This window comes from Hippocampus zosterae, chromosome 15, assembly GCF_025434085.1.
Source record: "Hippocampus zosterae strain Florida chromosome 15, ASM2543408v3, whole genome shotgun sequence".
NCBI classification, from domain to species: Eukaryota; Metazoa; Chordata; class Actinopteri; order Syngnathiformes; family Syngnathidae; genus Hippocampus; species Hippocampus zosterae.
In genome coordinates this window covers 599,563-616,583 of record NC_067465.1, presented here as the reverse complement: position 1 = coordinate 616,583, position 17,021 = coordinate 599,563, and the positions used below count along the sequence as shown (strand labels likewise).

The window sequence follows — 17,021 nt, the reverse complement described above, 5'->3', positions numbered from 1 at the left end:
GATTTTTATTCTAGGACGGCACGACGGCATAAATACTGGATATATATATAAACAAATAAAATAAAAAATAAAAAAATATAAATGGAACACTATCGCAGCAAGAGGAGTCAGCAGCATTGAAGGTGCCAAGAAACTGCACACGGATCAATCAATGATTGATTCATATGTGGATTGACAACTACACGTGCGTCAGAGTCATCGAAACAATAGGGTGCTGTGTTATACTGTGCATCCACTAAAAAGGGCAGTAAAAATAGTCATAAATTGGCAACTGCTTTGCAGAAGACACGCAAGAGAAGTCCATACGGTAGTTGCTGTACATTGCATGTGGGGGAAAAAAAGCTTGATTCTCTCTGCAACGGCGTGTCTGGACATTTGCGCGGAGTTTGGTTTTCAGGCATCTGGCACGACAATATTGCTTCAGGACCTCCTCCTAACTCAACATGAAGTCATAAATATCAGTGGCGCAAGCTCACGCTCTTAAACGTGAAGTCACATCATGAGCGCAGCACCTTATTTGGTCCCTCAGGACGCCGCCAGCACACACACACACACACACACATTCACACAACTTTGACAAAACTCTTTCACGTAAGAATGACCCTCGATAATAGATTTGACACCATCTGTTGTGTTATCTCCGCATGAAGACGAAGAGGCCTTTGGAACAGACAAGAGAGGAGAGAGGAGAGAAGGGAATCAGATGCAGAGTGCTCGAAATGGGAACCCTCCCACAGGAAAGCTCGACTGAACTCCTCTTCTCCTTTTATGGGCAAAAACTCCCCCAAAAAGCCACAGGATTGCCTTGGGAGCATATCGTTGGAGAGTCCTGCTAAGTATAAACTAGTGGAGAATGAGTATGCAGAGGAAAACAAAAAAACGTCTACAAGTGTGCTTTATGTTTAGTTTCAAAACAAAATAAAAAAAACTGCAGCAACATTGTAACACCTGTGCACTGAGTCAACAAACGCGTCAGCGCCCCCCATGCTCATCTGTACAAACATGTCTGCAAGTTAGTCGGTGACGACCACCGACTCCAGACATGAGCAAAGCAGAGAGAGGGAAGAGACTCGGGCATGCTAACACACAGGAAAGTATGATAGTCAGCCCATACGATAGAAAAACAGACGTAATCTTTTCTTTTTAGGAAAGTGCAACTAGTTTGTATTCTTTTTAGAAACTGAACAATGCACCGAGAAACCACCAGAAGTAAACGCTCCAATAAATGAAATGTGCTCAACGAAAATAAAGAAAATATTTGCTAATATATAAGAGCTTATATCTTCTCTTTTATAGAACAGTGCAAGACGACAGACTGGTTATATTCTTTTATGGAAAAAAACAAACTGCTTCAAGTGATTCTTCCATAAATGAAAGTTCCATCCGCATTGTATTCAATAAATTCATTTTTAGGAAATGACCAGCACAGACAAGTGCATCAGTAACAGTTTCAACAGTGTGAAATATGATGCAAAAAAAAAAGACCAATGGTGTTTATTATTGCCTTGGCTCCATCGGAAGAGCCCAGAGAAGACTGTTTGAATGCCATTGAAAACATAATTCGAGCCATAACATCCGCATGTTTCTCCACCATACAAAGTGTGAAAAAACACATTTAGCCAATTGTTTGTCGTTAGAAAATGTGGCCCATCCGAACAGAAATAGACAGAGAAGATAAGTGTGTTGCCCCAAAAATTACAGTATAACCTCATTTGACTCATTTTAGCCCTCCGCCCTTCAGTTGGGGAAACCGTAATTCAATATATAGAATGACATTCAGCTCGGGGCCCCGCAACCACCCAGTTGCGTCCTGACAATGTCTCTCCTCAATCTTAGCAGCGACATGTGTCACTTTGAAGAGCCCCATGCATCCCACCGGAGGTCCTGCGCTGAAAGGCCCGTCGTGACAAAATGTGCTGGTTCTCCAGAGCTACAGAGGGATGACGTTACCTCGGCCCTATCCGATTGCGGGATATTTCAAACAGCATATATCCTCTCGACTTCTGCAAAGTATACCATAGGAGGAGAAGAAGCTTTTTATTGTGCCTCCCAAAGAGGCCACAACATTAGGGCCACTTGCACAAACAAGTGAGATCCAGTACAACAATACACTGCTTTGTTGGAACTGACACTGTCAGAGAAGAAGCTATTTATTTGAAGGAGTCGTGTGGAAAATATACTTTTTGATGACTTGTGTTCACCAAGTTGGATCTCTGAAGTGCCCGCCCTCCATATTGTGACAGTAATGCTTTTTTAAATGAACACCAATAATTTCTATACTGAGGCTTGACTCATTAAGCTACATGATTAGAATGCATATGTCCAGTGCAAATGTGATGCAAATATTTGTGTGCATAACCGCACAAATTTAGCCAACTTCTTTGTAAAAAGTCTAAACATTGGAACCGGTCATCTTTGGTACCTCTTGAAAACAACTTGAGTAAAACACAAGACATTATAGACGTTTCATATTTTTACAGGTGCTTTTCCGCAGTACTTTGGCAAACTCCCAACACAGGTCCGATTACACCATCTTGCACTTCCACCTCCGACGCAACAGGAGGCGCTGACTAGCGCGACAAAAAAAAATAGGAAGTGCCGCTTACCGTAATTTTTTCCCCCCTTCAGTATTATGAATGAACGCCCAAAATTATTATTTTTTCTCTTGGAATAAGTTATCAACTAGCAAAGGCGACGTTGTGTGGACGAGGCGCTCGACGTGAAGGAAAAAAAACCTCTCCAAGATGTCTGCGAGCGCCGTTTACGTCTTGGATTTGAAAGGAAAGGTAAAGAGAGAGCTGTCTAACGGGGACCAGCCGGCTAGCGTTAGCCTTACCAGCGAGCCAGCGAGCCGCCATGCTAGCGCATTCCGCGCTGACAGCTTAATGCGAGGTGGATAACGGCGTGTCATTAGCAATGTCGTGTGGGATCAAAATAAAGCCAGTCAATGCAAAGTATTGTCGCTGCGGTTGGGTGTGCAGTATGTCGTGTCAAACGTTAGCCGGCCTGCTGTAAACGCTCAAAAACAGCTCCAAGCAGCTGACAGCTGTTTTCTTCTCTTGTACAGTTAACCAGGATGCTAGCAATAAGCACACGCACGTATTATTATTATTATTCAACTTGGGTTTGAGGTGTTGTTTCCTATTCAAATCCACTTAATTGCAAGAAAAGTACGGTATACCCCCCACCCCCACCCCGACTGTTTCAATGTGCCAAACATTGAGTGCCCTGAATGTTTTGTGTGTTCAAGTGGACTATTAGTGGTATAGCTGCTACTACTTTTGTTATTTATTGCAACTGTCAGGCATTTATATTCCAAACAAATTACCTTTCCTTATAGTAAAGCCAATTGACTGAACATTTTTAAGAAAACAAGTTTTCCTCTTCGTCCCTCCCCCCCAATTCACCAATAATTGTGTCCCATCATCATTACTTTGCATCAACCTTCACAGAAATAATGGAAAACAAACGTTTTTTTTCTTCACAGATAATGTGAAAATAATTTTTCGTTTTGGCAAAAATGTCATAACACATATGTAAACACAATCCTGAATGAATGAGCCTTTTAAGTGTTTAACCCCCCCTGCCCCCCTCCTCTTTCTGGTTCATGAGATCTCCTACTTCAACTGCAAATCCTCTGAAGGTTTCTAGCTTCATGAACTGTGGCATGTTCCCATCAGGTACTGGTGTGCCGGAACTACCGCGGCGATGTGGACATGTCTGAAATCGAGCATTTCATGAGCCTCCTGATGGACAAGGAGGAGGAGGGGACGCTGTCTCCCATCCTGGCCCACGGCGGCGTACGCTTCATGTGGATCAAACATAATAACCTCTACTGTATCCTTCCGCATCACTGAATCACACACTAAAGGTTTACTCCCACAAGGCCGTTCGAACCGTGCTTAAGACATACGATGAGGTCCTTGAAATTCACAGTTTGGCATTTGCGAATTTGCATGTTTAACAGATATTTTGGGGGTGCCCACCTCCCATTAATTTGTAAAAATTCATCTACAGTATTTGCTATTTTTGTGCTTGGGCTAAAGCGACGAAAGTAGTATTTTGGCACCACCTGGTGGATTTTTGGGGATTTCCTGTTTTGTTGGCAGCTGTTGACTACTTTGTTTCAGATTTTTTTCCTGATGCCCCTACAAATAGCCCGTGTAGTTTACTTTGGGAGTGTGTTCCTTGTTATTTCTTAACGATAACCGCACCTTGCATAATAACACGAAATAATGATTTGAGTACAATACAATACATGCTGATTTATATAGCGCTTTCACAACAGCGGCAGCTGTAACAAAGCGCTTAACAAGTGGCTCATCTCACCAGTTATCATACAACCGCCGCTTTGCGCAATAGAAATTAATAGAAGAGCTCGAAATAATCTTAAAGCAAGTCCACCACATGCACGGTCAAACACAGTCACGCACGCATTGTATGAATCCTGAACGCAATTGCTCCTTTGCCACTTATACACGCTAAGCTATTGCACCATATAAATAAATGGAATAACTGCACTTTTGTTGGGATGAAAATTCAATCTCTTAACCTTCATTGCCTCAGTGGTAGCAACATCGAAGAAAAACGCCAGCGTTTCATTGGTTTTCTCCTTTTTGTACAAAATCGTCCAGGTAGGAATGACATTTTGAAAGGCGACATTGCATAAGTGTATCGATTTTAAAAGCAACTTTTAAATGCCTCAAGGTTTTTTCGGAGTATTTCAAAGAACTGGAGGAAGAGAGCATCCGGGATAACTTTGTCATTATTTACGAGCTGATGGACGAGTTGATGGACTTTGGCTACCCGCAGACCACCGACAGCAAGATTCTGCAAGAGTGAGAAATCCTACTTTGCAACGCCGCGTGCAAAAGCGGAGCGTTTGAGCCATGCCTTTTTGCTTCCGCGTCAGGTATATCACTCAGGAGGGGCACAAGTTGGACACCGGCGCGCCCCGCCCACCCGCCACTGTCACCAATGCCGTTTCGTGGCGCTCGGAAGGCATCAAGTACAGGAAAAACGAAGTCTTCCTGGATGTCATCGAGTCTGTCAACCTCCTGGTAGGAACTGATTGTTTCAGCTTTGCGTCAGCGCGCGCGTGGAAGCCTTCTTGCGTGCACCGCCGCATCCTTGAGTCAAGATGGCTCTTTCAAAGATCTCGCTTCTCCGCGCGACTACCTTCGCTCCTCAGGTCAGTGCCAACGGCAACGTCCTGCGCAGCGAAATCGTCGGCTCCATTAAGATGCGCGTCTTCCTTTCCGGCATGCCCGAGCTGCGCCTGGGCCTCAACGACAAGGTTCTGTTTGAAAACACTGGACGTGAGTTCCCATGATGACGTACCCTGGGCTTTTATGACTCAAGTCTCGGGACACCCTTTGTACAGCATACTGTTGCATTATTCGTCTCTTATGCCCATCTGGAATCGGCTCAAACTACAGAATTGACTTTTTGCCGCCGCTTCCTTGCTTTCAGGCGGTAAGAGTAAATCCGTGGAGTTGGAGGATGTCAAGTTTCACCAGTGCGTCCGACTATCTCGCTTCGAGAACGACCGCACCATCTCCTTCATCCCGCCCGACGGCGAGTTTGAGCTCATGTCATACCGCCTTAACACTCACGTGAGTATGAGCCGATTATTATTTGGAAAAAGTTGAAAATAGAACCCCCATTATTTATCGTTGTTTGAAACCTGAAATGTGGAGGGGGAACATGGACTCAAACGTGTCCCTGGTGTGCATGACTCCACTTCAAAAAAAATCAAAAGATGAATTTCCTGCCGTAGTATCGTCTGCCGCCCACCAGAGGGAGACTGTGGACTAAGAAAACGGCTGTTCAATGCAATCCGCTCAATTTGCATGCAGATGATCGGCTGTGTGCGCTGTTGGTTATTCTCAGGTCAAGCCGCTGATCTGGATTGAATCAGTCATCGAGAAGCACAGTCACAGTCGCATCGAGTATATGATTAAGGTAAATTCTGATGTCTGCTTACCATCGTTGTATTGGGAGGGGGAAAAAAATCGCTCGATGGTTTAATGAATCGGTCAAGGTCATTTTCGAATTGCCACCGCAGTGTTTATGATTCACCGTCGCCGCCGTGGCGTGCGTGACAAGCAAAACCCGAAACGACAAACTGGTTTCTCATCTCGCTCGTTCACCCACTTGCGTTCCCACCCGCCCCACCTAGGCCAAAAGCCAGTTCAAACGGCGCTCCACCGCCAACAACGTGGAGATCCACATTCCTGTGCCGACAGACGCCGACTCTCCCAAGTTCAAGACCACGGTCGGCAGCGTCAAGTGGGTTCCCGAGAACAGCGAGATCGTCTGGTCCATTAAGTCCTTCCCCGTGAGTGACTCACAAGACGCAGTGCGAGCTATGCAAATCGCATTTGAATGCCGCTCGTCGGTCTGACGATGAGTCATTCTTGGGCAAAACCAACCTGCTTTTAATTCGCCCGCAAGCGCGTTGGTTTCTAAGTTATCGGTGTCCTCGTGACAGGGCGGCAAGGAGTATCTGATGCGCGCTCACTTCGGTCTCCCGAGTGTGGAAGCAGAAGATAAGGAGGGGAAGCCCCCGATCAGCGTCAAGTTTGAGATCCCCTATTTCACCACTTCGGGCATCCAGGTACGCATCCCCGCAAACGTCCAACGCTGAGAACGACTCAAGTACAAAGGTGCGCGTTCAAAGTGACGACCACTAGCGTAGCGAGCGCTTCATCCTTTTTCATGAGTTCAACACTTGCCGCAAGTCATGACGGTGACTTGCAGCTTGCCAAATAGTGACCATCTAATCAGTCATTTGAGGTCACCGTTGCACAAAAACACAAATTCCTCCCTCTCTCCTCACCGCAATTCAAACGGGAGGCATCGAGCGGCCGCAAAAGGAATGGAGCTGTCTGGCCGGCCTTTGTGTTTATCAAGGGGAAGAAAAAAAAGAAAGAAAAGAAAAGGGCCTCGCGCTAAGACAAAGTTCCCATCGAAACAATGATGAGCGCCCGTCTCCGCCAGCCGCTGGCAAGCAAAAGCCACGCTGACTTGCATAATGACAGCCATCCCGTGATTACACGCGCCGAAGGAACGCAACATCACATTTTCCCATGGCGTGACGGGGCGCATTGCAAATGACACTTGGCAAAGCCTTCAAAAACTTGTTTGTGCGCTGCTCAGGTCGCCATAATTGCACATACGCGTTTCACATCAAAGTCAAGTTGAACAATGTACAAACATGCCGTATGTTTGTCTGTCTGTTTGTTTGTTTTTAGTAGTCACTGATGTTACAGAAGTCTTAGTTTTCCACATCAGTCCAAAATGTTTCATCACACGACACACAGTAAGCCGTCCGTAAAGAGGAAAGAAAACTTGGATTGCAAAATCTTTTGGCTTGAAAACATTTATATGGCTGCGAGCTAAATGCTTCTTCTCATGGTAAAGTTCTTCTTAACGGCACCACTAAGTGCAGACGGGGCAGCGCAATTGAAGTCCGCCATGCATTTAAGCGCTCGTAGAAATGCCGCACTTGACGCCAGCTAAGGTGACAAAACGGGAAGGCGGACGCTCGTCTCTTTGACCGAGATGCCGCAAAATGGCAGCATCAAGAGCCGTACGCAAACTCCACTCCGTACTGCTAAAAGGCCTTCAAAAAAGCCACCGAAATAGCATTCAAACTTTTGACTTTGTTCTCTTTGCCGTCTGGAAAGACCGGCGACACAAAAAGCAGCCGTTTCTTTACGGCACGCGGAGTCAAAGGCGCGAGTGGTATTTTGGTGGCTTTTTGACGGCGTTTTTGCTGAGTGCGCGGACACGTTCGCGCTGCGCCAGCCTGATGCCTCGTCAATCCAGAAGCCGCGGCGTTCCGTAACCTCGCCGTTACCATAGAAAACAAGGCGACCAGAGCACCGAGGACTGACGCCAATCCACCAACAAATTCCTCCCTTTCCCCGCTCTCAGCCAGTGTGACAGATACATGGCGGTTTATCCCCCCCCCCCCCCCCCCCCGGCAAAAAAAAAAAAAGGTCACGTCAGCCTTAAGGTGGTCAATTGCGCGCACGGGGCTCCTAATGGGTGAGAGCGCTCACGTGTGGTCAGGTCATCGCCATTTACATGCGCACGCGGTCGACGGCAATCACTTCTATTCGAGTCGCGATTGTGACAACGCGCTCGCTCGCTCGGCCGTGTCATCGAAGCGCAGTCGCGCTTAGGTGGAAGGTTATTTTTAGGCCCCTTTTCTCGCAAACCCCGGCCGTGTGGTAACGCTCATCCATCTCGATTGTCGGTTAGTGGCCTTGTGAAAGTCCTACGGGGGATTGTGCTGATGCATCCAAAAAAGAAAAACGGAGTGCTGTTGGAGAAAGGCGCCTTCTTCCCCCTTCTCGTGAGTCACGCCGCCGCTTCCTCAAGTGCTCATATCGCAAGACTCCCTCAAGAAGATGAACTTTTCATCCTCCCGAGGGCTTGGACGCTCGGTGCTTTGGACAGATTATACAAAGTTTGAGAACTGTCCTTTTGCACTTGATCCACTACAAATAACTTTAATCGCCTAAGCCACCAAGCGGTCAATTCCGGTCCGGTTTTAGAGCCGTTAACCACGATACGTCCATAAAGTCTCTTTGCAATTGGATTCAACCAATTATGACATCATGAGTTGTAGATGTTTTTTTTGTTTTTGAACTCTTTTATCAGCCTCCCTCCCAAATCTCTTGTGCCGTGCAAGAAATTCTTCCTACTTCTTCCTGTAGTTTCGCCGATTCTGCCGATGGAATTTTGTTCCGATGATCCACGACATGCATCGCGCCTTTTCATAAGGAGGAGCCATTTTTATTGATTTATAGCGGCCCGGTCCATCAACGAGGTCACAGAAATAGGGCCAGCTGGCGGTTAGTCGTTAACGCGTACAGTTCGGAGGTTTGGGGTTTGAATCTCGGGCTGCCTCACGCTTACGTAGGTTTTACTCTCGCATTCTCAAAAACGCGCATGTTAGCTTCATTGAAGACGAAAAATTGTCCGTCGGTGTGAATGTTGGAGTTGCGTTTGGTTCATGAGCAAATCGCGCCGATGGTCAAGACCGTCGTGCGTGTTGCACGGCTAACTTTGCATTTGTCGGCAGGTGCGTTACCTGAAAATCATCGAGAAGAGCGGCTATCAGGCCCTGCCTTGGGTGCGCTACATCACCCAGAATGGAGGTGAATATACACTCGCTGCTCGCTGCACACGCGCACGCAAGAGCGCACACGCGCTGGATACGCAGGCATTAGGCAAGAATTAGGCAACGGCCTGAAACGTGGTGGGAACTGTTGTACTTCTATAAAAATAAGACGAGCGACAGCATGAGGCAACGTCTTGTGAAAACTGTGAAAGTGAGTTTTTTTTTTCTTTTCTCCCCCTCTCGTATTATAATGCGGAAAAGGTTGCGCGTGTTCACTAATTACCACGCATCCACATCTCATTTCCTCGGCAGTCCCGTCCTCCCGGATTGAAACGCGAGCGCCATTTCATTTCTCCACAATTGCTCCTCTTTTATTTATTCATATATTAGATTAAGTCTTGTCCCATTTCCTCCCGCAGATTACCAGCTCCGCACGCAGTAAGGCAACGCCTCAGCCGGCGCGGGCGGGAGGAAGGCGGGCGGCGGCGGACCGCAGAGGAGCGACTTAATTGTGATCATTTTTCCAAGCGGCCCAAATATGAGATACGGAGTTTGTACATCCAAGGAAAGGATCCGTTTTTTTTTTTCCCGGCGCGCGGCCAACTAAAGCAGGAGTCATGTTTACATGCGGTGTCATCAGAAGGTCACAAACGTCACACACCTCTTTTTGTCCATTCTTTTTCTGTATACGGTTGCTACATATCCACGTGGTCCGGTCAGTGTTATTATCGCAAGTGAGCCGATCAGTACGTCTCTTTTTCTGTTACGGTGCCATCAGCTTTGCCCCATTTTGTCAGCTTTCAATCAAAGCGCTCACGTTGCGGTTGCACGGTGCCATCAGCTTTGCCCCATTTTGTCAGCTTTCAATCAAAGCGCTCACGTTGCGGTTGCACGGTGATTCCTTATCTGTAGTTTCTTGCTTATGTAACCGCGTTCTGTAAAATCATTAAATGTATATTTAGAGAGAACACCTGCAGACTCGCTTTGTCATTGGGCGGGGGAGGGACACACCCCTAAATTTGGCGACTTTTTCGTAATTGCAGGTGTGACTCTGCAATTCTGATTTGGGGCTTCTTTCTTTTTTTTACATTCAAGTGACCCATTTCTGATGTAGCTGTTTCCAATCTGTAGTAAATAACAATATAATTTCAGCCTTTCATACTCTAACACACTGGAGAAGTTCCCCAGTGCCCTGAGAGTAATCGTTGGGTAGGAGGGACTCAAAACTGTGCTACTCGGGTCGCAAGCTTCATTCCCAACCGCTCAACCACAGCTGCCCAAAACTTTTAAGCGCCACACAAACCTGACACTTGCTGCGACGTTGCACCCGACCACCTTGAGGCTCGTGGCACGGTTCTTTCCAACTACCCCCCCCCCCCCAACGCACCGTTCCAACCCCCTCACCCCAAAGCTGTGATATCATCGTGTATTTAGCGGCAGTTTATGCTCTGTAAACAGGCCCGGCGGCCTGGAAAAAGGATGTGAGTCAAATTGTGGCCAACGGTGGCACACTGGCCTTTCTCACCTCCAAGTTGGGACCGCAGGACAGCGGTCCGGTGAGATCACTGACATAAAAATAGGGACATCGTGGGGAGGTGAGAAACGGTAATATGCTAGCATGAACACGGTATGCTAAACATAGAACTACATCGCAACTAGTAGAGAAACCACCGAGGCAGATAAAACATGGTAAACATCTGTAGTCTGGGCCCGTTTCAAATAAGAAAAGATCAAATGCTAGCATGCTAACCTTGTTATGGCAACATAACATATTGCAAAATAAGATGGGCGGGGAAATCGACAAAAGCAGATTGATAAGCGACTTTAGATCTTGACCTGTAGTCGGGTCATGTTTTGAACATGCATTCAGGGCCAAAAGCATTGCGACATTGACACAATTCTCATCCAAGCGCTATGACGTTCATCTTGCCTCCTTATGCTTAAATTAGATTCGAGCTTTCTTTTCTTGGCGAAAAAGAAAACAATTCTCATCTTATTTGCCCGAAACGCCACTTCAATGGATTTGAAACGAAACCGTAATTGTTTCTGTGAACTGCGGACTTGAGCGTCGTTACATGCAAATCAGGTGAACGGTGTTTAACTCGTATCTCTTGACAGTGTTAATGTGTTTATGTTTTTCATAGATACACATTCTTTGGAATGCGTATCTCATGCCGTCAACTTAATGAGATAATGAGCTGTGGAAAAAAAAAGAAAGTGCACCTGTGATGTCTTGCCTGGAGGTGCTCCAGAAAGTACAGCGCACACACGACAAGATGATTTGCATTCCATCTAATAGCGCCATACAGATTCGACCACGTCTCATTGCCATCTGCTGATTAAGAAGCGCCGCTGCCGTAAAGTCAATGTCCTGACGTTTTTAAGGGAGGATCTTCATGACGTTCGGCACATGGCGACACAACGGAGGTGGAATTAACGTGCTCCAAAGGTGAAGTCGTGGCGCCACCGTAAAACTTTGCCCGGTCGTACAGGTAGCCAAAAACATGAACATTTGTAAAAGTGTACAAATCGAAGCTGTGCCTACTGGCTTAAAACGATTAGTCACATACTCATGATTATTACTTAAGCCGTATCGTACTGGACAGCCAGGATTGCAACAGGTGCCGTCATTTCTGTTCTCGGTTCTGTGGAGGTCCTCTTTGGCAACGCTGATACACTCTTGTGATGACATCACACCGAAAGGTGTCAAAGTGAAGCAAAGTGGCGAAACCTTCTCACACGCTTACACTCAAAATATATTTTGCAGTTGTCAAAATGACTTGAGAGTGACTCATAGTTTCTAGCCAAAGCACCTGTCATCCTTGAGAGCTTGTTTGGTTGCCTCGGCGACGACACAAATGATTTTATGGCAGACTGTGTTGAAGAAAAAAAAGAGTTGCTCAATACATAATGAGGCAACAGGTAACCGCTGTTGCGCAGGTGTGTCATGATAACAAAAGGAACTCCAAGGGTTTTTTTTTTCCATTGTTGCCTGGCAACAGAGGGAAACCCTCAACGTCGTCTCAACGTCAAAGTCGAGCCGGCCGCTACCTCGTGGGTATGCGGGCTGCCCCCGCATGATGGCGACGGCATGGCGGCTTATGATGAGTCACCCGGAGATGGAGGACAGGTGAAAGTTTGCCACCGACTTCCTTCCCGCGGAGAGAAGCGGTCGCGGGGCCGCGCGCCCAGTGTGTGGTCCTTGGCCCGCACCGGAGGAACTTTCCAGCAGACTTTACAACAATATTGCTTTAAAGCGCGCATATAGCTGACTGTTCAATTTAGCTGACCTTGACACACACATGGGAAACCTCTGCACCACTGCTGCTAACTGCTGCTATTCAAACATATAGCAAAAGCGCAAGAAAAAGACAATCGGGCAGATTAAAACAAGCATTTTGTTACTTCTCCTGCAGTCAAGTATTATTTTTGAGCAAATGCTAACATTGTAAAAGCTAATTCGACATACAGTACATGGCGGCCACTCGTCATGTTGTAGCTGACTAACTGCTAACATTCGAACAAAATCAAGAGTAAGTTAGCGTGTCAGTAGGTTCTGCGGTTTTGGTTAGCAACCGAGATATGTTCAGCATTCTGGGCGCGACGGTCCAAAGCTCACGCACGGGTGAATATTAGCCAGTGTCGCTGTGTTTAAATGGCACTAACCCCCCACACCCCCCAAGAGTTTTTCCTGCTTGAATTCCATCTCGGAAATTCACGAGCACTCCCGAGTCTGCCGGATCAGCAAAGTGTGAGTTGGTGCGTGTGTCCTCCTCGTTCCTGTCAGCGCACGCCGTGTGAATTACTACCGCTGCTGCTGCTGCTGCGGTAGTTCCCCAACCTGGCGGCTGTGGGACCTCCCAAGTAGTCTCCAAATAAATCCCAAGGATTATTTTTGTGCTATTTTTATGAATGGTAAATTGTCCATTTTTGGGGTTGGGGGTGGAAGTCATTTTTCACATTGTTATTTTTGCATGCCTGTGGCTAAAATACTATATAAAAAAAAGACAAATTGCGTTTGCACACGGAGCCTACACGTGGTTTTCAGATTCAGTCCAAAATCTACATGTTGCAATTATCCAATAAGTCATTTCCATTTCAAAACGTCTTCAACAATTATTCCCGCAAAAGGTATCATCCAAAAAAATGTTATGCTCATTTAAAAAAATAGTAAAGAAAATACATCTAAAGCTAACAGCTTCTTTGCCATAGCTTGACAAAACTGTAAAAAAAAATGTTTCATTGCAAAATTCAAATCCATTTTCTAAATATAGGTTGTATCACTTTTTTTCTCTTTTTTTTAAATAGAGCTAACGCGAAAGCCTTCATGAGCTGAACGGAAACACAAATGCAAGTATGTCAGTGTTATAACAGCTAAAGCTAACTAAAGTTAGAGGAGTTAGAGCTTGTCGTTTGTCTTTGTGTGCCCTGCGATTGGCTGGCAAGCGATTCTGGGTGTTCGTCAACGTGTCGAGCTTAATATAGGAAAGAGAACCTGGAAGTTCTCCTCTTGTTATTCCTGGAAAGCCTCTCCGGATTCTGTCACGCCATCGTCAAGACACAAAACAAACAAAAAACCCCAAATAACACGAGGGGCACGCCGAGCGGTCCGTTTGTTTTGCCGCTTAATAAATGCGTCATCCTCCGGTGCTCTTATCCAAACCAAAAGACAAAAGTGATGGCTTTACAAATATGCCCGCCACTACCACCTCGGAGTGGTGCTACGACATGCCCCCGCCGAGCTGACGGATTGCATGGAAGTGACATAGCAATAAAAGGCCACGGGTTTGAAAAGCAAACATATCCGTTGAAAACAAATACAGGTGAGCTGTCATGTTCCTAATGGGCGAATCATGAAAGAAAGAAAAAAAAAAAGAAGACGCACAAAAGGTTCCAAATAAATGTCCCCCCGTAGGGCTCGGAGAATGGACGCGTCTTTTCTGGGGACACAAGAAAGGCTGAAAAGCACGGAACACCTGGCGCTTGCATGGAACTTCAAAAACCTTTCATGGCTTTCCCTCACTTTCTTTTATTTCATTTGGGAAACACTGAACGTGAAACGCGGAGTAGTTATGCTCCGGGGCTGCGTTCGGCTCTGGATCTCTTAAATGTAGATATTAAAATTAGAGATCGGACCTGCACTCAAAGTCCAGGTTCCCTCGGTCATATTGACAGCAGGGAAGAAATTCTGCTTGGATTCAAAATTTCTGCTTCTAACAACTGAAATGTTTGTTGTTGTTTTTGTTTTCCTTTTTAGTTGAAATTGGCTTAGCTGAACAAGAATGCCACCTTATATTGCGCTCGACTTCAGAAGGGGGTGATAATGCACCAAAAGTATTTGCCGAACACAAAAAGAAAGTAGAAGAAGAATGGAAGGAGAAGAAAAACAACAATAGAAGAGGAAAGAGAAGAATACGGCAATTAATTTGTCAAGTACCTAGTTAAGAAACACTGCAAGAAACAAAGGGGCCGTCTTCCTCTTCCCGGCTAGCCCGCTAGTTTGGCATGCGACGTCTGCCACAACGAGGACTTCACTATTTACAACAACATAAGGCGGAGTAACCACATTTACCTTTAGCTACAATTCGAGACACTTTTTCCAAAGATCAACTCAGAATTTTTGAATACAACCGGAACTCGTTGGCTGGCGTCAACGAACGGTGGAGAGCGAGCTCGACTGTTTTTCTTGCCAAAATGCCACTTTCACATACTTATCCATGTTCTTTTTTTTTCTTCTTCCTGCATTTTTTTCTGCCTGGTGTGACGTTACCCTCAATGTCAGAAAGATTGAAGCAACGCATGACTGACTTGATGTTTTGCCTCTTACATCCTGGGGCTGCTTTGCTACTACCAGCGCAGGGTGTCTCCAATCAGAGCGGGGTCCGATCCGCCTTCTAGTTCCTCCTCGCCGCTAACAAAGTCGTATTTCTCTTTTCCAGTTCCTCTGGAAATGTGACCTTGACGTCTGTTTATTTTCTTTGTGCTATCCTAATGCCAGAGCCAATTTTTTTTCGCGCAACTGCATGGCAACAGCAGCAAAACAAAGACAAAATTCTTTGGGCCTTGACCACTTTTTTTTCTTGTTTTTTTCGGAATTACCGATCATGTAAAAAGCCTCTGTGGCGAGTGGCAGATTGCAAACATCAGGGCCCCGCGGAGCCTGCATGCTAACCAGCCCTCGAAATAGGCCCCCGCAGCCCGGCTATTTCGGCGCACGGGCTGCGGGGGGAAACATGTGTTTGACATCAGCGTCAGTGGGCGCACGCCAATGCTGCTGCGCCGCCATTGTCCCCCCTTCCGACTGACGCTCCGGTAACGTCATTACGGATCAATCAATCAGGGCAAATCCAAATTTCGGATGCTCGGCGGCGGCCGGGGTGTGAGCGAGGCGGCAACAAGCGGCTTGGTTGCCGGCTAAAATCATAGCCGCGCATCCTATTTGAAAGCTGCTCTTGCGAAATGGTTTGAAAGACGCACGCGTTAGGTGCTGGCGACATGAAAAGAGGCATCAAAGGCCGGAGGACTTTTGACTCGAATCAAGTCGGTCCGGAGCGTCCGCCGCCTCGGAGCCACAATACGAGATGACGTTTTGATTCACCTCTGCCTTTTATTCAGAAGCCGAGCAAAATGTCAACTTGTTGTATAAAGTGGATTGAAAATTGCATTCCCTGACTGACTTTGATGCCAACTTTGCTTTCATTATACTTAGTTTTAGCTTTTTCTTTCGCTTATTTATGATTTTATCATTAGCACTAGCTTGCGCTTTTCTGCTTTACTTTTGTGTTTCTGGTTTATTTTGCATTTTTGGATTGCTTGATGCTGTGTTAAGAAGATACAATAAGAATAAGATAAGAAAACCTTTATTTGTCTCAGAATGGAGGAATTTGCAAATGACAGCCGCAAAATTCGGAGGAAACAAAAGCAGAAACTAAGTCGGCCTTATTTATTTTACTTTTGCGTTGCTTATACAGTATTCTTGAACTTTATATTACGTAACTTTTAATTGGACTTTTTGACTCTTGCATTTCCATTTACTTTCCTTTTTTGACCTTTCCTTTCAAGTTTTTGCTTTACTTTTGCTTTTACTATTTACCTTTGCTTTACTTTTGACCTTTAATTTGACTTTTGCTTTTACTTGACAATGGCTTCGCCACCGACCGACTGACTTTACCTTGCTAGGTATGACTTTACTTTTTAGTCGACATTGTTTTTAAGTTTCACTTGAGCATGCGTTTACTTTTTACGGTAGCTCGGGGTCAAGGCGACCGGGTGGCGCGCAGATAAAAAAGGTGAGTGAATGAAGTTTGATATGGCGCTCCCAACCTTAATGTATTTGGACTTGTTGACACCTTGAAGGCGTATGGGGGTGCTAGTAGGGGGGTGGGCTTCTGTCACTCACTGGCATTGCCCTGTAGAAACAGGCGCGTGCTGCTGTTATTTAAACTGCTTCCCGTGACCCTAAATTGGACGTGGGGCTGAAAAGGAGCAGAGCAGCCCGCGAGGCCTCGAGACCACCCCCGCCTCCGCAACCCCCCAGCTTGAAGCCCACCGCTTCGACAAACCGTGAGTGTTTACCCAATCAGCTTGCGGGGAAAAGGACCCGCCGGGTCTCTAATTTTCCAGCCTGCAGCCATATGGCGCTTTGGTGCCCTAACCGCTCGCAGATGAGCCCCAAATAAGACGTTTGGGGTGCATCCTCTACACTTGAGGGAGGGGTAGTGATGGGGGTTGGGGGGTGCTAAATTGACTGTGTGCTGGTTATAATAACCCAACTGCAGATTATTCCCCCTGTGTAATTTGCAGTGGGGTCAGGGGATGCCAAATGTAGACCTCCAACCACATGAAGACGCTCCGAGCCTGAAATAGCAGGTTTGATGACTGAGCA

The 17,021-nt window shown here is 46.2% G+C and overlaps 1 protein-coding gene across 1 annotated transcript; it reads left to right on the top strand.

The window, feature by feature from the left end:
- The first annotated feature begins 2,576 nt into the window (after positions 1-2,576).
- Positions 2,577-9,959, top strand: ap1m1 (adaptor related protein complex 1 subunit mu 1). Its single transcript, XM_052087480.1, has 12 exons — positions 2,577-2,786; positions 3,681-3,837; positions 4,567-4,634; positions 4,708-4,838; positions 4,913-5,060; positions 5,192-5,318; positions 5,473-5,615; positions 5,893-5,964; positions 6,182-6,340; positions 6,494-6,619; positions 9,098-9,173; positions 9,556-9,959. Exons 1-12 carry the CDS (start codon positions 2,745-2,747, stop codon positions 9,576-9,578), a joined length of 1,272 nt encoding a protein of 423 aa, XP_051943440.1. The 5' UTR covers positions 2,577-2,744; the 3' UTR covers positions 9,579-9,959.
- Positions 9,960-17,021: the final 7,062 nt, after the last annotated feature.